The sequence below is a fragment of the Schistocerca gregaria genome, chromosome 8 (genome assembly GCF_023897955.1).
Source record: "Schistocerca gregaria isolate iqSchGreg1 chromosome 8, iqSchGreg1.2, whole genome shotgun sequence".
In the NCBI taxonomy this organism is placed as follows: domain Eukaryota; kingdom Metazoa; phylum Arthropoda; class Insecta; order Orthoptera; family Acrididae; genus Schistocerca; species Schistocerca gregaria.
Genome location: NC_064927.1, coordinates 506,900,996 through 506,923,384, shown reverse-complemented (window position 1 = coordinate 506,923,384; position 22,389 = coordinate 506,900,996). Strand labels below are relative to the sequence as shown.

At 45.8% G+C, this 22,389-nt stretch overlaps 1 protein-coding gene across 1 annotated transcript in view; it reads left to right on the top strand.

Annotated features, from left to right (window-relative positions):
* The window catches only part of LOC126283971 (glucose dehydrogenase [FAD, quinone]-like), a 153,806-nt gene that overhangs the window by 104,818 nt on the left and 26,599 nt on the right, over window positions 1-22,389 (top strand). Inside the window, exons 3-5 of the mRNA XM_049982430.1 lie at window positions 4,864-5,136; window positions 9,886-10,209; window positions 13,132-13,482. Coding sequence (XP_049838387.1) covers window positions 4,867-5,136; window positions 9,886-10,209; window positions 13,132-13,482 — 945 coding nt within the window. The 5' untranslated portion in view covers window positions 4,864-4,866. The remainder of the gene's footprint in view (window positions 1-4,863; window positions 5,137-9,885; window positions 10,210-13,131; window positions 13,483-22,389) is intronic.

Sequence of the window (22,389 nt, the reverse complement as noted above, 5' to 3'; positions counted from 1 at the left end):
TAGAGCAGTTGCCCGCGAAAGGCAAAGGTCTCGATTTCGAGTCTCGGTCCGGCACACAGTTTTAATCTGCCAGGAAGTTTCATATCAGCAAACACTCCGCTCCAGAGTGAAATTCTCTTTCTGTAGTGTTTCCTTTCCACGGGGTTCTGCCGTGAAAAATATGTTGTTGTTGCCTTCAGTCCTGAGACTGGTTTGATGCAGCTCTCCATGCTACTCTATCCTGTGCAAGCTGCTTCATCTCCCAGTACCTACTGCAACCTACATCCTTCTGAATCTGCTTAGTGTATTCATCTCTTGGTCTCCCTCTACGATTTTTACCCTCCACGCTGCCCTCCAATGCTAAATTTGTGATCCCTTGATGCCTCAAAACACGTCCTACCAACCGATCCCTTGTTCTAATCAAGTTGTGCCACAAACTTCTCTTCTCCCCAATCCTATTCAATACCTCCTCATTAGTTACGTGATCTATCCACCTTATCTTCAGTATTCTTCTGTAGCACCACATTTCGAAAGCTTCTATTCTCTTCTTGTCCAAACTATTTTTCGTCCATGTTTCACTTCCATACATGGCTACACTCCAAACAAATACTTTCAGAAACGACTTCCTGATACATAAATCTACATTCGATGTTAACAAATTTCTCTTCTTCAGAAACGCTTTCTTTGCCATTGCCAGTCTACATTTTATATCCTCTCTACTTCGACCATCATCAGTTATTTTACTTCCTAAATAGCAAAACTCCTTTACTACTTTAAGTGTCTCATTTCCTAATATAATTCCCTCAGCATCACCCGGCTTAATTATACTATATTCCATTATCCTCGTTTTGCTTTTGTTGATGTTCATCTTACATCCTCCTTTCAAGACACTGTCCATTCCGTTCAACTGCTCTTCCAAGTCCTTTGCCGTCTCTGACAGAATTACAATGTCATCGGCGAACCTCAAGTTTTTACTTCGTCTCCATGAATTTTAATACCTACTCCAAATTTTTCTTTTGTTTCCTTTACTGCTTGCTCAATATACAAACTGAATAACATCGGAGATAGGCTACAACCCTGTCTCACTCCCTTCCCAACCACTGCCTCCCTTTCATGACCCTCTACTGTAATAACTGCCATCTGGTTTCTGTACAAATTGTAAATAGCCTTTCGCTCCCTGTATTTTACCCCTGCCACCTTCAGAATTTGAAAGAGAGTATTCCAGTCAACATTGTCAAAGCTTTCTCTAAGTCTACAAATGCTAGAAACGTAGGTTTGCCTTTTCTTAATCTTTCTTCTAAGATAAGTCGTAACGTCAGTATTGCCTCGCGTGTTCCAACATTTCGACGGAATCCAAACTGATCTTCCCCTAGGTCGGCTTCCACTAGTTTTTCCATTCGTCTGTAAAGAATTCGTGTTAGTATTTTGCAGCTGTGGCTTATTAAACTGATAGTTCGGTAATTTTCACATCTGTCAGCACCTGCTTTCTTTGGGATTGGAATTATTATATTCTTCTTGAAGTCTGAGGGTATTTCGCCTGTTTCATACATCTTGCTCACCATCTGGTAGAGTTTTGTCATGACTGGCTCTCCCAAGGCCGTCAGTAGTTCTAATGGAATGTTGTCTACTCCGGGGGCCTTGTTTCGACTCAGGTCTTTCAGTGATCTGTCAAACTCTTCACGCAGTATCGTATCTCCCATTTCGTCTTCATCTACATCCTCTTCCATTTCCGTAATATTGTCCTCAAGTACATCGCCCTTGTATAGGCCCTCTATATACTCCTTCCACCTTTCTGCTTTCCCTTCTTTGCTTAGAACTGGGTTTCCATCTGAGCTCTTGATATTCATGCAAGTGGTTCTCTTTTCTCCAAAGGTCTGTTTAATTTTCCTGTAGGCAGTATCCATCTTACCCCTAGTTAGATAAGCTTCTACATCCTTACGTATGTCCTCTAGCCATCCCTGTTTAGCCATTTTGCACTTCCTGTCGATCTCATTTTTGAGACGTTTGTATTTCTTTTTGCCTGCTTCATTTACTGCATTTTTATATTTTCTCCTTTCGTCAATTAAATTCAATATTTCTTCTGTTACCCAAGGATTTCTAGCAGCCCTCGTCTTTTTACCTACTTTATCCTCTGCTGCCTTCACTACTTCATTCCTCAGAGCTACCCATTCTTCTTCTACTGTATTTCTGTCCCCTATTCCTGTCAATTGTTCCCTTATGCTCTCCCTGAAACTCTGTACAACCTCTGGTTCTTTCAGTTTATCCAGGTCCCATCTCCTTAACTTCCCACATTTTTGCAGTTTCTTCAGTTTTAATCTACAGGGCACAACCAATAGATTGTGGTCAGAGTCCACATCTGCCCCTGGAAATGTCTTGCAACTTAAAACCTGGTTCCTAAATCTCTGTCTTACCATTATATAATCTATCTGATACCTTTTACTATCTTCAGGGTTCTTCCATGTATACAACCTTCTTTCATGATTCTTAAACCAAGTGTTATCTATGATTAAGTTGTGCTCTGTACAAAATTCTACTAGGCGGCTTCCTCTTTCATTTCTTAGCCCCAATCCATAATCACCTACTATGTTTCCTTCTCTCCCTTTTCCTACTACCGAATTCCAGTCACCCATTACTATTAAATTTTCGTCTCCCTTCACTATCTGAATAATTTCTTTTGTTTCATCATACATTTCTTCAATTTCTTCGTCATCTGCAGAGCTAGTTGGCATATAAACTTGTACTACTGTAGTAGGTGTTGGCTTCGTATCTATCTTGGCCACAATAATGCGTTCACTATGTTGTTTGTAGTAGCTTACCCGCATTCCTATTTTCCTATTCATTATTAAACCTACTCCTGCATTACCCCTATTTGATTTTGTGTTTATAACCCTATAGTCACCTGACCAGAAGTCTTGTTCCTCCTGCCACCGAACTTCACTAATTCCCACTATATCTAACTTTAACCTATCCATTTCCCTTTTTAAATTTTCTAACCTACCTGCCCGATTAAGGGATCTGACATTCCACGCTCCGATCCGTAGAACGCCAGTTTTCTTTCTCCTGATAACGACATCCTCTTGAGTAGTCCCCGCCCGCAGATCCGAATGGGGGACTATTTTACCTCCGGAATATTTTACCCAAGAGGACGCCATTATCATTTAATCATACAGTAAAGCTGCATGCCCTCGGGAAAAATTACGGCTGTAGTTTCCCCTTGCTTTCAGCCGTTCGCAGTACCAGCACAGCAAGGCCGTTTTGGCTATTGTTACAAGGCCAGATCAGTCAATCATCCAGACTGTTGCCCTTGCAACTACTGAAAAGGCTGCTGCCCGTCTTCAGGAACCACACGTTTGTCTGGCCTCTCAACAGATACCCCTCCGTTGTGGTTGCACCTACGGTACGGCCATCTGTATCGCTGAGGCACGCAAGCCTCCCCACCAACGGCAAGGTCCATGGTTCATGGGGGGGGGGGGGGGGGGGGGGGGGGGGGGGGAGGGTGAAAAATATAAAATAGAAAATCTGATTGGGTTTTGAATTTTGATGGAATAAGTTACGGATAAGGCGGACTTCGTATTACTGATTGAGATCGTGCTGCAATTTGACCTGCATGGCAGACCGGGTCGGGAACACTACAAAAAGCGACTGCACGGAAATAGCATCAGAAATAAGTTGAAATTTACCTTATAATTCTGTCAGAAACGCAGTACTAATTACAATACAATCTTCATGGCTGTCCTCCTAATTCTCTTGTAGGACGACCCGTCTTTCACTTTTCTCCGTCTGTTGAAAACTTCAAGTTGTCACAGTCATGATCAATTTACAAATTCGGCGATAACCATTTCGAATCACTATTGAAACAACTTCGTTTGGTAATGTAATTTTAATTTCCACCCAAAAGCATATTTGACACAGTGCCGAAAAATAGACGTCTTTCGTATGAAAAGAGAGAGAGAGAGAGAGAGAGAGAGAGAGAGAGAGAGAGAGTGTCATCAATTAGTTGTTAAAAACAACTACGCAAAAGTAAAAAAGAGGGAAATTATTTATAAAATTAGGTCGCTGGCGCAGCGCTCTTCTGCGTGCGCGATCGTAAATTATATCTTTGTATTGGCGGAGGCGCGGTACTCGAAGTACCATTACATGGAACAAAGGTGAGACTGTTCTTACCTACCGGTCGTGGTCGCCGAGCGTTTCTAGGTACTTCAGCCTGGAACGGCGCGACCGCTAAGGTCGCACGTTCGAATCCTGCCTCGGGCATGGCTGTGTGTGATGTCCTTAGGTTCAAGTAGTTCTAAGTTCTAGGGGACTGATGACCATAGATGTTAAGTCCCATAGCGGTCAGAGACCTTTTTTTTTGTTCTTACGTCAGCGAGAGTCAATGCAGAACATTCCAAATACTATCCTAGACAAGTTCTCCAAGGGAGTGGGAAAAAGAAGAGCTAGAGGATAGACATGCAGCACGGAAGGGAAAAAAGCGCTGCAAATGTTGGGGCCCCATGGTAGCCAAGCACGAACCGGACAGAGACTGGCGAGACCGCTTGGTGGGGGGGGGGGGGGGGGGGGGGGAGGGGGCATTACGAGAGATTCCGCCAACGGTCCGTCAGCGTACAGTCACGTTTGCTGTCCGAGGGGTGGGCTAGTGGCAGGCGCAGGCGAATGTAGCTTCGTAGCGTCGTCTGATTAGGTCTCCAGACGCAAACGTCTCTCCTCTGTTTCTCAACCCCTCAAAGTTTGTCGCAATGTTTCCGGGTCACTGTGTACAGATAATTCACTTGCGAGCGGAAGAGGAGGGGGACTGAGTACGAGTAGTGCGAGGTACTGGTGGTTTGCCGAGTGAAGTGAGAGCGGCCGCACGGCAGTGAGCAGAGGCGGGCGGTGTGGTTGCAGGCGATGGCGGCGGGGGCGGCGGCGGCGGCGCTGCGGCTGGCGGTGTGCGCGCTGGGGGCGGCGGCGGGGGCGGACGGGCTGGCGCTGACGCTGCTGGAGGCGGTGTCGCGGCTGTACCGGCAGGGCCCGGCCGCCGCCACCGGCTACGTCGAGTGGCACGCGCCCGACCGGCCCGACGCGCTGCTGCTGCCCGAGTACGACTTCGTGGTGGTGGGCGCCGGCTCCGCGGGCTCCGTCGTCGCCGCCAGGCTCTCCGAGGTGCCCGGCTGGACGGTGAGCTCCCGCGCCGTCTCCGGGCAACCGCGGCCGCCGCACCGACCCACTTGTCAGCCTAGAGCTGTCTATTTGCGGCGGCGCGGTCCCTACCTGTGAACACTGTCTCAGCAAATCATCAGTAGGGAACCTACTGTACTTCGACGTGAACCAGGCTGCAGTTAAAGTCACTAATCTACGTTTCAGGAGAAAGTTTTCACACGAAATTAAAGGTCGCAAATTTTCTCTTCAATTAATATATTCTGAAATTTCGGTGAACTAGTATCACTGCCAAGCCCGCGCTAGTCTTTACACAGTCACTCACAATCACTGTAACTCACATTAGCAACTATATGGTGTTGCATTTCCCGAAAACGTAATAGCTACAAAAATACTGATTATTTTTGATTGAGAATGCTCGTCAATTATTAAGTCTGTCGGTACCTAACACAGTCACAGTTTTTAGCCACCGACCTGCTCAAAACGCCACGCGGAATTTGTCTTTTCTCCTCACAAAATTCTCTTAAAAGTTCCGAATTTCTACACACGTCACTTTAGAACACTTTCGATGTATGAAACACTGCTAGATGCGGGAACTTAGTTCCGATTGAAATACTGCTACACACGTCCGAACTGTTTCATGGCTAGGCTCCGACTCCTCTCTAGAATACTCCAAGTCTTTTCTACCAGCAGAGAAAGGCGCGCGAACAATACTGCTTTACCATTGGTCAGTTTACTCAACACCCAATAACAAAACAACATTCAACCGCGTCAGTACGCGCTTTTCATGAATAACTAATCGCAAAATAGTAAATATAACGACTGCTCTTTTTACCGACGTAATTATCTAATATGCTGAAATTTTGTTTTTATATAAGATATTTACTAATGTTATTTATCCCTAAATTAACTTTCCCTTTACCATAAACTTACTTTACAAATCTATTCTACAAAAATCCCCCTCTGTCCACACCTATACTTCTTCGAAATGTTCCCACACTCAATCCCACTACAGAACTTGTTACACAATTATCTTCATATTAACCTTAAACCACATTCACACATCATTCATACTGCTGAAACACATTTATAACATTTTACATACACAAAAAGACATAACAATTTATGTACGTACTGGAACAGTTTATCAAAAACATTCTATTACTTTAGTGCACTCTGGTGGGCACAATCGAAACTAAATCACAGTCCCCCTATCCAATACTGTCTTCTATCGGCTGATACATGAACTACGTGCGCGTCCAGTCTCGCGTCACCATCTGTCACTGTCCAGCTCTGAGAGACATCTCCCACTTAACCGCCTCCAAGGCACTAAGCTACGCCTCATTCTTTACAATCGATGTGTCTAGTGCGATTGTATAATATGTGTACGGCACTGTAGGGCTGGCGGTTATGGCTCTAACAACCAGTTTTCAGTTACATCGGTTCTTTTAATCTCAAGTTTAACCCGACTGTTAAAACTGAAATCACGGATTTTCGGTTTTGTACTTCTAATTTTTCGTGTTATAAATATAGAAATCAAATAGAGACTGAAAAACTTTGACACAGTTTCAAGACACACAGAATAAAAATATTAAGTTAAATAAGCAAATTAAGGAAACCCTTTTTTCCACAGATCGGTGCTTTCCTCGAAAAGTGATGAATACCTAAATACTACAAAAAAAGACCAGTATTCTCCTACTGATGCTAATTTTTTGAAACCGTGCTCAAAAATCATGCTGCAATTGTGGATCGTACTACTATTTGGACATTACGAATAGTCAGTGCTGAAGAGTGAAAACAAGTTGAAGAATTGTGTTTCTCCTGTTAATTTGCCCATTTTCAAGGGATGCATTTACTGTTACTAATAATTATCTTCCTCTCTTGTTATTTCACTGAAATAGTACACAAATCTTTAGTCTTGTACTCCATTGCTACGTCACTTCGTACGAACATTTCCAGACTATGGTTGGTGCCTTTCTGCAATAAAACAGAGACAGCGAGAAACTGCCGCACAGAGCAGCTAAAGGCAAGCCTCTCTCGGGGCCTACGATAAACATGGGCCCCGCAACCAGTGTATGGCGTCACACTACCTGCAGGGTCACGCACTGTGACGTTCTCACGGGCCTCCGTCTTGCACACTGCACGCTCCCCAGAACCTTGAGCCAATCAACACCTCACACAGGGTCTTTACAGTCTCAGCAATATTGTATCAATTTTTATTCCGTGTGTGTTGCTCGTTTCTGTCATCATTGTTATTGAGATAGCACTGACGCCTTTTCGTATTTTCTATAATAACGCAACGTACCAATGCAAATTTTATAAATAAAAATTATTCTTTTTTTAAAAAACGGATAATTTACAAACGAAAAATTTTACCATTAGTACTATAGTCAAATGATAGCTTTCTTGCTCGGTGTAAGTAGGCTGTTTAGGTTTTTATATTGGTATGTGAACAGCGCATCGTTGCGCAGTTGGAGGTGAGCCGCCAGCAGTGGTGGGCGTGGGGAGAGAGGTGGCGGAGTTTTGAGAGCGGATCATGTCGACGTGTGTCCATCAGATAGAGTAAATCTGTAAGACTGCATGTCACGAAATGATTATATATATATGATGACTTTTGGATATTAAGGTGAATACATTGTTTGTTCTCTATCAAAATCTTGTATTTGCTAACTGTGCCTATCAGTAGCTAGTGCCTTCAGTAGTTAGAATCTTTTATTTAGCTGGCAGTATTGGCGCTCGCTGTATTGCAGTAGTTCGAGTAACGAAGATTTTTGTGAGGTAAGTGATTTGTGAAAGGTATAGGTTAATGTTAGTCAGGGCCATTCTTTTGTAGGGATTTTTGAAAGAGATTGCGTTGTGCTAAAAATATTGTGTGTCAATTTAGTGTTGGTCAAAATAAGTAAAGACAGTAATTTCTGAGTACGTTCAGTTTTGCTCTAAGGGGACGTTTCATCGGTTACTAATAACAAAAAATCACCTGTTACAACTAACACAAAAGAACTACCGAAAAATACTACCGAAAAATACGAGTTTTTCAGAACTAAAATACCGTTATCGGTATCAAACGGTCGGTTTTTTCCGTCCCTACTTTATGTCCTCAAAATCCTCCTGTTGTATTGCGCTTATGCTTGCACACTCTAACTATGCAGAAGCCCTACTTGTGCAGGGTGAGTAACTACTGCCACCAAGAATAACCGCAGAAGTATGATACTAGCTGATAAGTTTGTGGGACAAATGTTGCATGGACAACTGAGGCCATAATATGACGCTGGTTTTTTGTTGCTAGGTGGGGTCGCCTCAGAGATATGAAGGTCAAATTTGTGTTTTTAAGTGGGACGCTGTAGTTCGGTACTTATTTCCTGATAGCGGCAGCCCTGAAATAAATTGCAAGTCCTGTAACAAGATCTAAGATTGTTGCAGAACGTCACAGGGCTGTGGTGGAGCTAGGGTAAGCAATAGGGTGAACCTAGTGTGGGTGTCTGGCCACTCAGGGACCGGTGCCGATAGATTGGCCAGGATGCTGGTTAAGATTGCGCTCAATGCACCGGAACCTCTCCTGACAATGACCAAGGCTATGATCAGACGAGAACTACGGAACTGGCTAAGAAGAAAGAGCGTAGAATACTGGACCAAGGTCTATAAGCAAAACGTCGGTAAGGTAATCATGACAAAACCGTGTTTTAAAAGAAGCCCTGTAATCCTGGGCTTGAACAGACAAGAATTAAACTCACGGTTGGACTGATGACCGGCCATGGGAATTTCAAAAAACACGTACATACAATGGGTATAACGGAAGAAGACCCTAAATGTAGGATCCTAATCTTCGAATGCACGGCACAGGAAAGGAAGAGAGACAGAATTTTCAGGGCAACTAAACCTAAAGAAATTGTGTCTAACGAAGAACTGGTACAGGGACTCCTTGCACTATTTAAGGGTGTTGGTTGGCTTTACTAAATACACAGGGAGCGATAGCGCACAATAAATTCGGTTTCGATGGGGGAAGTGGCAGGTTAGACCGAAGCTGAAACTTCCTGGCAGATTAAAACTGTGTGCCGGACCGAGACTCGAACTCGGGACCTTTTCCTTTTGCGGGCAAGTGCTCTACCAACTGAGCTAACCAAGCCTGACTCACGCCCCGTCCTCACAGCTTTACTTCTGCCAGTACCTTGTCTCCTACCTTCCAAACTTTTCAGAAGCTCTCGCGCGAACCCTGCAGAACTAGCGCTCCTGAAAGAAAGGATATTGCGGAGACATGGCTTAGCCACAGCCTGGGGGATATTTCCAGGGTTCACAGGAGAGCTTCTGCGGAGTTTGGAAGGTATGAGACGAGATACTGGCAGAAGTAAAGCTGGGAGGACGGGCCGTGAGTCGTACTCGGGTAGCTCAGTTGGTAGAGCACTTGCCCGCGAAAGGCAAAAGTCCCGAGTTGGAGTGTCGGTCCGCCGCACAGTTTTAACCTGCCAGGAAGTTTAGTATCAGCGCACACTCCGCTGCAGAGTGAAAATCTCATTCTAGACCGAAGCTGTTTTAGGTTCCCTGCTAAAATCAAATCAAAAGAGATAGCATCGCACTGTGAATGATTTCAAGACAACTGTAAATATGCTATTAAGTGTCTCAGCACGTCCTCACGAAATATGACGACAAAAAGTCGCGATAAGCCGACCGAGGCGGCCTGACCCTCGGGTGCAGTAACACTGTGACAGACTAGTAAGTGGAGGGAGTTGCCGCCGGTCTGTACCGGACGCCTGCGTGTCTGTGTGCCCGCGGCAGGTGCTGCTGCTGGAGGCCGGCATGGACGAGTCGGTGCTGACGGACATCCCCCTCTTCGTGGGCTACTTCCAGCTGACCAACTATAACTGGGGCTACCGCGTGCAGCCGCAGCAGGGCGCCTGCCTGGCCATGCGAGACCGCCGCTGCGAGTGGCCCCGCGGCAAGGCGCTGGGCGGCAGCTCCGTCATCAACTACATGGTCTACACCAGGGGCCACCCCGGCGACTATGACTCGTGGCGCGACATGGGCAACCCGGGCTGGGGCTACCGCGACGTGCTGCCATACTTCAAGAAGTCCGAGAACGCGCGCCGCCTGCGCACCAAGGTACACTGCCCTTCCAAAAAGTTCACACTTTCTACCGTTCTACCAGAAGAAAAATTCTCCTATCACAGCACCGAAACCAACTGCCGAATTCTACCTCCCGCAGCAACTTTAGAAATGCCAACATATTCGCGCGTTTTTTTAACATGCAACTCACTTCAAACTCACCCACGTTCATCTAACTGTAACTCACTCACACCCACTTGTCCATCGCTGCAAGTCGCTCATACGCGTCCACCTAGCTGTCCTTTCTCACTCACTCACTCAGCCCAACTCATTGTCATTATCCCTACGTGTGTCTTTGTCATAGTCCCGTGTGTTACACCCACGGTCCCCTTCCTTCTGTCCTACTACCACATCGCCACTGCCTCCCTCTTGTTTTCTCCTACTGCTAATGCCTCACACCTTTCTTCGTACTGCTGTCCTCTTCTCATTGTCACTATCTCTCTCTTCCTCGTTGTCACTGTCATCTGTTCCATCTTTCATTATCACTGGCTCTCACCCAATTCCATTTTCTTCTTCTCGTAATTTCTCTCCCAATGGCACTATTCCTTCTCTCTTTTCCTCGCAATGTTTTGTCACTGTCATCTGTGTTCCACTGCCACTCTGGTTCAAATTGCTCTGAGGACTATGTGACTTAACTTCTGAGGTCATCAGTCGCCTAGAACGTAGAACTACGTAAACCTAACGAAACTAAGAACATCACACAGATTGATGCCCGAGGCAGGATTCGAACCTGTGACCGCACTGGTCGCTCGGTTCCAGACTGTAGCGCCTAGACCCGCACGGTCACTACGGCCGGCTCACTGCCACTCTGTCCCTCTGTTTCTGTCATTCTGCCATTGTCTTCTTCACTCTTTCTGGAACACAGTATTTATTTTCCATCCCTTTGCCACTGCCACTGTGTTGTCGCCTCTCAGCATAAGAGGATGCGAATACGTTTGCTGCCAAAATTTGTGGGAAAAATTTAAAAAATTGCTGAGGAAATTAGAATAACATAGCCAGTACCCTACTTTACAGTCAGAGTCTTGTAAATAATCAGGAGTATATCTGCTTTTTTTCTGGTCGTATAGGAGAATTTTTCCGCTCGTTCCCTTCTTTTCGCTGCTGCATGTCGGCATGTAAGTATATGAAAAGAAATTTAATTGTAGACAGTTTACTTGTCTGAAACTTAAATATCACCAAAACTACTCTAACAAAACAAACCAGATTTTACGTGCAAAAAAAATTTACTTGAGCTTCAGCACCCCAATATGGGGTTCTCATATGATAATGGAAACACTCCGTTTGTCCGTGCTGTGACGCTTTGTTAACTTTGTTTTCGCCTCACACAGTATTTTACGTTTACAAGTAGCGTACATTTAGACCTCTTCCTCTCAGAAACCAATTAGTTATGAAAAAAAAATTTCAACGTTGTTAGAGACCGGGATCTTAGGTATGTATCGGAAAAATTTAAGCCAGTTGCTGTGCACAGCCATCTTTGAATCGTGTGCTCCGTTTTGGTCCGCTGGTGACGGCGGGAAATATAGTAAGAAGAACGTTTATGTGAGGTTTCCCCAGGAACGGCCCGTGAACTAATGGTGCCCCATAAGACGGAGCAAGTCCACCGTATACCACATGAAATGTTAAAAAGACTCCAGCGATTTGCTCCATTTGCCTAAGCAAGACAAAGTGTAGGATAACGACACTAAGACGATCTTTCTGTTTGGTATACAAATGGTCTCTAGTCGAACGGCTATGTACATCTACATCTACATTCATACTCCGCAAGCCACCTGACGGTGTGTGGCGGAGGGTACCCTGAGTACCTCTATCGGTTCTCCCTTCTATTCCAGTCTCGTATTGTTCGTGGAAAGAAGGACTGTCAGTATACTCTCTGATTTTATCCTCATAGTCTTCTCGCGAGATATATGTAGGAGCGAGCAATATACTGCTTGACTCGGTGAAGGTATGTTCTAGAAACTTCAACAAAAGCCTGCACCGAGCTACTGAGCGTCTCTCCTGCAGAGTCTTCCACTGAAGTTTATCTATCATCTCCATAACGCTTTCGCGATTACTAAATGATCCTGTAACGAAGAGCGTTGCTCTCCGTTGGACCTTCCGTATCTCTTCTATCAACCCTATCTGGTACGGATCCCACATTGGTGAGCAGTATTCAAGCAGTGGGCGAACAATCGTACTGTAACCTACTTCCTTTGTTTTCGGATTGCATTTCCTTAGGATTCTTCCAATGAATCTCAGTCTGGCATCTGCTTTACCGACGATCAACTTAATGTGATCATTCCATTTTAAATCAATCCGAGTGCGTACTCCCAGATAATTTATGGAATTAACTGCTTCCAGTTGCTGACCTGCTATACTGTAGCTAAATGATATGGGATCTTTCTTTCTATGTATTCGCAGCACATTACACTTGTCTACATTGAAATTCAATTGCCACTCCGTGCACCATGCGTCAATTCTCTGCACATCCTCCTGCATTTCAGTAACATTTTCCATTGCTACAACCTCTCGATATACCACAGCATCATCCGCAAAAAGTCTCAGTGAACTTCCGATGTCATCCACAAGGTCATTTATGTATATTGTGAATAGCAACGGTCCTACTCCCCTGTGGCACACATGAAATCACTCTTACTTCGGAAGACTTGTCTCCAATGACCGTAGCTTTTCATCTCCAGCAGAACGCGAGGTATGAGTACCGGAAACTCTTGTTTTTATGCGCGGCGTTTCGGAACATATGTCGCTTGCACACAGATTCCTGGCGTACAAGTGACGTCAGCGGAGTAATTACGTTGGAGCTTGAACTAATAACCGCAAACAAAAGATGCGCATTCGAGCAGGCAAGGGTGTGCAGACAGTGTGAAGTAGACCGCCAGCGTGGCGACGCGGCAGCGCAGTGAACACTTGTTGGTGCGCGCGCAGGACGCGGCCTTCCACGGCGAGGGCGGCCCGCTGGACGTGGAGACGCCGGCGTTCCGCACGCCGCTGGTGGAGGCCTTCCTGGACGCGGCGGCCGAGGCGGGCTACCCCTCGCGCCGCGACTACAACGGCGCGCGCCACGACGTCTTCGGCTACGTGCAGTCCAACACGCGGCGCGGATCGCGCTGCTCCGCCAACAAGGCCTTCCTCCGGCCGGCCGCGCACCGCCCCAACCTGCACGTGGCGCTCCACGCGCACGTCACCGGCGTCGACGTCGACGTGCACGCAGGCCGCGCCGCCGCCGTGCGCTTCCTGCGCGCCGGCCGCCTGCTGCGCGTGCGCGCCAGGAAGGAGGTAAGGCTCTCCTCCGCTCCGCAGCTCCTCCTCCCTCACAGCCGCCCCACTCGCTTCCTGCCGACCGCACACCCTCGGCGTCAGGCTGTGTACTTTCGTGTCCTGCTCGCCCACAGTTTGTTGGGACGGGCTCCGAATCGACTTCCTGCTGAATCCTAACAGAGGGAGGCTTTTTTTTTTTTTTTTAAGTAGTTGTCGCTTCTCAGATGTGTAAACCACCCGGCCGCTGGCCGCCGAGCGGTTCTAGGCGCTTCAGCCTGGAACCGCCCGACCGCTACGTTCGCAGGTTCGAATCCTGCCTCGGGCATTCACAAGTCCTTAGGTTAGTTAGGTTTAAGTAGTTCTAAGCGTAGCAAACTCATGACCTCAGATTTTAACTCCCATAGCGCTTAGACCCATTTGAACCATTTTTATATTAGCAGATATCGCAAAACAACTATAACCGAAGGCAAGTGCTCTACCATCTGAGCTACCGAAGCACGACTCACGACCGATTCTCACAACTTCAATTCTGCCAGTACCTCGTCTTCTACCTTCCAAACTTCACAGAAGCTCTTCCGCGAACCTTGCACAACTAGCACTCCTGAAAGAAAGGATATTGCGGAGACATGGCTTAGCCACAGCCTGCGGGGTGTTTCCAGAGTGAGGAGAGGTTCTGTAAAGTTTGGAAGATAGGAGACGAGCTACTGTCAGAATTGAAGCTGTGACAATGGGTCGTGACTCGTGCTCAGATGGTAGACCACTTGCCCGCGAAAGGCAAAGGTCCCGAGTTCGAGTCTCAGTCGGGCACACAGTTTGAATCTGCCAGGAAGTTTGATATCAGCGCACACTCCGCTGCAGAGTCAAAATCTCCTTCTATAACCGAATCAATTTATCAGAAGTTTAACTTATCAACGGTGATCTGTATGTCCATCTATATACAGGATGGTCGAGGGACTTTGGCTGTTCAGTATAAAATGTCAAATCAAGAACACTTTCAGCCGTGTGTATTTCCAGTTTCGTTTAATTCATGTGACCAGTTGGGGCACTTCATTATGCTATCTCCGTGCCCCCTGCCCGGGGTGCAGGAAGAATCCGACCTCGTGTGCGATCGAAATAGGGCCAGCATTCAGTAACTGTTATACGGAGATTTCTTTCTTAACAACGAGATCCCGTCGCTCATCACTTGGAGAGTGCAGATTGCTTGATGAACAAAGGGGTTCCGTTGTTAAAGAAGAAGTCTACGGATACCACTTTCGAAATGCTGGACCCTATTCCGAATGCACACGAGGTTGCATTCTTGCTATACATCGGTCAGGGAGCCGAAAACGGCGTAGCGAAACTCCGAAGCTAGTCGTATAAATAAAACAAAATTAGAAATATATACGGCTGAAGGCGTTCCTGATTTGACATTTTATTAACGGTGATGGTCCCTTCCTGAAATATTTGTTTAAAATTGCGATACGGGGCCCGGAAATATCTTAATGTGCACAAGACCATTTTAGATCGCATAGTTTTAGTTCCCCGAGTTACTGCAAAGCCATGCGAATACTACACTTTAAGCGCCAAACAAACTAGTACAGGCGTCCGTATTCAAATACAGATACATGCAAACATGCAGAGTACGCCACTGCGGTCGCCAACGCCTGTACAACTGGTGCTACAGTGGCAGTTTAGCAAGATTGAACTAAGTTTGAACGTGGTGTTGTAGTCGGCGCACGAGCGATGGGACACAGCATCTCTGAGGCAGCGATGAAGTGGGTATTTTCCCGAACGTCCATTTAACGACTGTACCGTGTCCAGTGCGCCTGTAAAACATGAAATCTCCGACATCGCTGCAACCGGAAAATGGTCCTGCACGAATGGGACCAACGACGACTCAAGAGAATCGTTCACTGTGACAGAAGCGCAACCCTTCCGCCTACTGCAGCAGATTTCAACGCTGCGTCATTGCGCGTTTCAAGCACGCTCGATACAATTTACAGGATGTGCGTGATAGCGACCTACTACGTTATGCGTATCAAATTGCCCGCGGCATAGATTACACTGACTTCAAGTGAAGCAGTGGATGATTGCATAACTTCAAGCTGTGCTACAGAACTGGAAGATGGAAGGTAACGAAGTTCCAAACAAAGCTGTAATTTGAAGATGCACAGGGAACGGCAGACTCGGCCCTAAAATTTATAGATGAGATAAACTTATCGCATCGTTCAGTAAGGAATTTGTTTTCAACTCCGACGGATCTGTTTTTGAAGAGGAAATGGATACGAAAGGAAACCTGGAAATTAGAGGAACCAATAGAGGTGTATTAAAGTCAGATAACATCAATCCCTTAACGCAGTCGTATACAATTAATCCGGATGGTAAATTGGCTGCAAGGTTATTTATTGTGTTGCGGTAAGTTAGAAGTGCTCTGCCCCCTAAGATTCTTTCTCGCGCACGAGATATTGCCAGGGCAATAGGGAATGTTTACGTCACAGCCAGCAATAGTGGGAAAATGGGCGTAAGAGAACTACAGGCATGGTATAAGCACCGCTTATGGCCAATAGCTGGTCAAAGTAACTTCCTTGATTTCTGGTGAGTATATAAAAATGTTCTTTTAGAGCAAACCATCCCTTCTGGAAAGTTTGTGACATAGCTGTTGATACTACCTGGAACCACTGGACAAATGCAGCCTCTAGATGTTCGTTTTTTCTCGTGCCCGTAAAACATGTTATCGGACTATCCGCAGCTACGCCTTGGAAGACCACCACTCACACTGTTCGGCATTCGGTTGCACGCCGTCACATCCCACCAGCTTTCCTCATTTCGTTACACCGACAGGGTTCTGTATGCGTCCTTGGACAGTGGACACGTAGTCGACACTCATGCCACGGTCTGTAACTCCCGAGGAGCTCGCTGTCGATTCTGATGGTGCGAGCCTTTGTGATCAGTTTGGCGCATCATTTCTCATTCGTTGTTCATGGTGCAACTTAATGGTTTGTTTTTAACATTTAAGAAATGTCGACGATGTCCATTTTGTGAACTGAAATACATACGTTCTATCGAAGGTTAATACTCCTTTTCTGTCGCTCACCTGAGGCGCTTGCTAAGTCGTTAACAGCTAATGTTTTTCCTGTCATTTTGGTTAACACAACATTTTCCAATGAGCCTCACTTAAGGTTGAACTTGCGACTTCGCACTCAAGAGGTTCCTTGTTAGTGTAAATGTAGAGAGAGTTTCAAAAAATGTGAGGCAGCTTTGTGCGTTTCTAGGGGTCTTAGAAGTGCGGGGGTGGGGGGGGGGGGCGGGGGAGGGGAGGAGGAGGGGGACGCATTACGTAATGCCCATCAGCGCTAAGCGTATCTGTAGTTGGTTCTTCAAACACACATCCGTCACTTTGTAAGGGGTCGGAAATATGTATTGTAATATACTGGACGCAAAATAAAAAATGTATCAAGCAAATGTCATGTAGCTACGAGCGTGATTGCCTTCCTTGAACACCATTTTGTCTCTTTTAAATATCACCCTATATTTTTTATTCGGTAAGCTACTTCCTCTCCACAAGACCCCCGTTCAGTACTTACCACTACGTGTCATTCACGTAATCCAGGCGTTATTAGAGACGTGGAACAAAAAGGGCTGTCTCTCCCTTAGTGCTCCCCAGTACAAGTGCCTGGGCTCACTTCACTCTTCCACTTGATGCAGTTTACAGTGAATAAATGGAAACACGGGGAAAGCGCGCAGCCTTCCGCTGGAGGCTTGTGTGACTAGAATGCAATAGAAGTGATAGTCATTTACAAGGAGGATACAAGCTTAGCATAACGATAACTGTAATAGTGGTTTTGTTATTAACAATACGGGCACGTGTAGTACAGTATTGTAGAAGTTTTATGCGCTGTGTCTAGTACAGTGAAGACAGTCCTTGATTAAAATCTGCATCTGTACCATTACTTTTCTTTTATTGTGATGCTCATGAACTGTACAGACCCCGATATCCTGACATAAAACCACCTTTCCAACGGATGATTTCTCTTCTGCTTGTGACGCTACAGGAAAATCTAAGTTTCACTTCAAGGCAACGCAATCATCTTAGAATTCCCACAGTCCAAGACGCCGTAGATACTGTTCTCGCTTCTGCTGCAATGAATTCACAGCTGAGCACATAACAGCTTCAGCAGAAGACTGATATTCCAGGACTCATTGTACGTGGCGTTCTAACGCGTCTCAATTCCATCCTTACGATGTAAATTTACGCCAAGAATTGCAAGGGTATGATTCTCAAAATTATGTATAGCTCTGTCATCAAGCACAGCAGCAAATTCACGCAAACCCGAACTACTACCCCGATGTTCTCTTTTCCGATGGATGTTGCTTCTCACACAGAGCAGGTAAATACGAAAAACATGCGTCATTACTCCAGCGAAAACTCGCGATGCCTCAAACAAGTGGAACATCAGCGTCAGCGCAGAGTTTATGTCTGGTGTGGGATGCTTGATACTACAATTACTGCCCCTTATTTCATCGAAGGTAAGCTGGACAGCAAGTCAAATGCCAACTTTCTCAAACGAATTATTCTTCGGATCCTGGACGAAGTGCCGGCAAGAACCAGAATGCTCATGTGGTACCGACAAAGCGAATGCGAGCATATAATGCCTTGCGCGCACCGCGTGCGCTTTTCCCTTGTGTTTCCACCTATTGACTGTGCACTTCAGCAAGTGGACGAGTCACTTTACCGTCGCTACATCTATTGAGTGTTAGTAGAGGCGATTCAGTCAGTTATGTGATTCGTGTTCCGTAACGCTATGTTTATGTGAATGGTGCACTGATAGGCTTCCTAACACTTCTTGTGCAGAGTAGGCCGACTAACGGTTGAAAAATACTGCTTGAACAGACACTTCGCAACGAACGAAGTTACGGTTAAACCTCCCTCTGGTAGCTGAAACATTTGCCTGATATATTTCTTTCCTTCTTCCGGACAAAATGTTATGAGCGATAGCCGAGGTTAATGAAATGCTCTACATAAACCGCTCGTATTTTAAACGTGCCTACAAACTGTGTTTTTAAACTGTCTTTTACTATTAATGGTTGCATTACCTCTTTAGTCCTTCAAAGTGTGTTAGTTTGTCTTTTTGGTATTCTCTTCCGGCCACAGTTTGTGTCATGTCACGGTTCGTTGGCTGATTCGGGGGAGCGGAACAAACAGCGAGGTCTCATCGCATTAGGGAAGGAAGTCCACCGTGCCCTTTCAAATGAACCATTCCGGCATTTTCCTGAAACGATTTAGGGAAGTCACAGAACATCTAAATCAGAATGGCTGGGCGCGTGTTTGAACCGTCGTCCTCCCGAATGCAGGTCTAGTGAGTTAACCACCGCGCTTACTCGCTCGGTCAAGGTAGTTACAACTGAAGTTACATGCGTATGTGGCTACGGCAACTCTTGAATTGATGTCCAGATTCTCCTGACTATCATATTTCTATACTTTTTTGTTACTGGTTACAGGCGGTAGCATTCAATGAATCTGGACCAAACAAGTATTTAGAAGGAAAGGTAGTGGTGGTGGTTGTTGGGATGTTTAAGGGGGACTAAACAGCTAAGATCATCAGTCCCCCAGAAGGAAAGGAAGATAACAGCAAAGCACTTCCTCTGCAAGCTTGATCAGAGTAGTACTGTTGAGTTACTGAAACTTATCGACGAATGTGGTATTCGCCCTACGTCTATGTGACGGCCTAGACATAGACGAGCGTTTATGTTCACTTATACCGGCAAAGAAGTCGAGAATGTCATCATCACAGCAGTGTGATCGGCATTCGTGTACAAGTTTTAAATGTCCACGCTGTCTGCATGCGCACTTTAGCGAACCTCAAAATACGGTAACGTACACTCAGGTCCTGAATTCAAATTAAACACTTAAATTCTGACGATGCCAAATATACGGCTTTCTGCTGTGAAAGCCAAGCGAAATTAATTAAGCTTTTTTTTACCAGATAGTTCTAACAGTTGTCTTTCTGACGTCGGAACGAAGGCATTCACAATCATCATTCCCCGAACGCTACTTTAAGATGCAACTGATTCTTTTACCACCTGACAAACACAAGCCAGTATCTTGTTCAGCTGAAATGTTCTTTGCTAATTTGATTTGATGGGAATGAGATTACTATTCAGATATTTCGTCTCGTTCGGTACACGCCACGACATCGAGCACGTCCTAATTAACGTGACTTCCTCTGCAACGCATCACTCGCAATTCTTTAAGCGACAATAAGGTAGCTCACACAAGCAAAGTTTATATCGTAATAGAAAGCCACAACCAACGGAAGTCCAAAGTTCGATCGCAATTGTAAAGGGCGGCACACGACAAAACATTAACGCCGTGCACAAGAAAAATAAATTTTTGTAAATAGATAATTTAGTCGTTAATGTTCCAGCTAAGAGATTTATCTTTGCAGTACAGCTTGCTTTTCTTTGTCACACCCTGTCCAACGCAGAACAAAGGTGACCTTCCCGTCTACCAGACAGAAAGAAATCCAATGACACTAGGTCCACGTCGTGTGTGGTTATGCTATCAGTCCATGACATTTGGCCAGTTTCCTGACATGTTTTGTATTTAGCATGCGGCTTTGTGTCGTCGTAATGCTTATTCACGTCTTCAGCCTGCAGAAGTGTTGAAGGACAGACAATATCTTTCTTTGGCACTGGTCGCCCCACGTTCAAGAGAGCATAAGAAACAGAAAAAAAAATCTTTCAATTTCAAAAGAATTATGTGTAAAATATAAATACTGCATATTCTTTCGACACGGAAATCCCGTGTGGCTCCCTTTTCATGGTCTCTCTTTTGCTCTAGGTATCTAAGTTTGACGGTACAGTTTCATGACACGTAACATTCCAGTAGAGAGAGCACACAGGACAATACCGTCAAACTTTGCATAAAGCAGCAAATGTGTTGTTGCAGGTGTGCATCGCCCGCCGGGTCGAAAGCCGTGAAACGAAGTAGTCTTTCCGACAACCGCCCCGCCCCCTCCCCTCCCCTCCCCTCCCTCAGTAGTACCACCAGGCCCCTTTACCTTCTGTTTTGTTGCATGACCTCTCTCATGCGGAGATTCAACGTCGTTTCGAATTCATCAGCGATCGACGCGTCGGTTGGCGCAGTACCTGGACGCGGCTAGTTTGACGTAACCTGTTACAGACTGGCAACAGCTTACAGTCAGTCGCTGCAGCTGGATTATCCCCGCATTCGAAGGGCATCGCTGTCACTTGACAATAGCTCAGTGCGTTGTGCGTTGATCGTCCAATGTGGCGTACCTGAAACCAAAGGAAACAAAATCTCAGATACAGCTTCAGTGCTAAACGGTCAATCTTACCTGCAACATGTAACGCATTAGTGCTTTCTGCTAAGGAGCAACGGTGGACTGTGGATTACTTTGCAATGTACGGGGGTTTATTGTATAATTCTCGATATATTGAAAAAATATCTATTGGTACTCTTAGTCGACCATGAGTTGCTATCTGACTTAAGTTGGCTCTGTTTAAACGCGCGGCTATGACCCCAGTATCATTTGCATTGAAATTACCATTACACTCTAATTATTGAACAAAAATATGGTGATTGATAGCTACGAAATCAATAATGCGGTGATTAGCATATGATACCAAATTAAGATTTATTCAGAAAACAGGATGAGCAACATTTCTAGCCTACGATGACAATACAGTACACTCGCTAACCTAACGAGCCTATCATTTGCACAATGCATTCTCATTTCCTAACTACATAAGTCAACACTGAACCCGCAAGTGACTATTGCAGTTCTGCCTGAACGGACACAGACTGAGAGAGCGCCAGTCAAAGAGCTAGCGGAATACGGACTCATTTAGAGTTAGAGTGCCCCACTCTGGCTGATGACTGCTGACATCACCGTCATTCTCCGTGATCATTACGACGGTCGGCCCAGGCAGCGTCGTGGTGCCGTCTTTCCAGTGAGCGAGCTCGGCTTTAATCTCCAACGTGGACGTGGTTTGCGCCCGTAAACTCCTGTACGCAAGTGTTCAATTACGGAGTACGTCAGTAGTCAATCTACTTGCACATATGCCAAGAGTAGTTGGTCGACTCAAGTGCGCGGCAGCGAAGGTACACCTCAGATTGCACATGAACACCACAAGTTACTACAAATCTGTTTCTCTCCTCAGGGGAACAGATAAAGCTACGTGTTTGAGTCGTATGCTCTCAACTATTCAGACTTGGAGAGTAACCACTGGACTCAATGCCGGTAACTTCTCCAACCTGCTTCTCTGCACGCTCTCCAGGCAGGGCAGCCAGACACCGCGACTGCTCTCCTCCACAGCCGACCCCGGAGTGCTCCTTCAGAGTTTTTGCAAACCTGGCCGTTCTTTGCCGCATGGATCCGTGCGCGTTTGTACCCACCCACGACACAGAATTGTCCCGCGGTTACTGTTGCCGCCAAACTTTTAATGCGTATCTCTACGCGCTCTGCGCTAATCCCGTCACAGTCTTCCGCGAATTTTCCACTGTGGCGCGAAATCGTCTTTCTCTCTTTCGCATACAGCTGCTTCTCGCTTCTTGTTGTGATGGCCCAGCCTCTCCGAATGTCTTTGGTGATCTGGAGTGCCAGCCGACAAAGGGGTCCGGCCGCGGCCATCCCGTTAGTTTGACGTGACACAAACACCTTCCTTAGGGTTTCCGGCCGTGTTCCAGCCTCTGGGACCATCTCGTTAGTCTGACATGACACACACAACTTCCTTTTCTGTGTCCATTCTCTCGTACCGGTGGCCCTATTATCAATATTATTTGGTCCTGATTTAGCATCATGTAATGTGCAAAATCTGCTACCTTACAACTTTACGACCATTGTTTTATTTTCGCAAAACGCGTTATCCGTAGATTAAATCAAATAAAAAAAACTTTGTCGACAACCGTAACTTGTTTGTTTT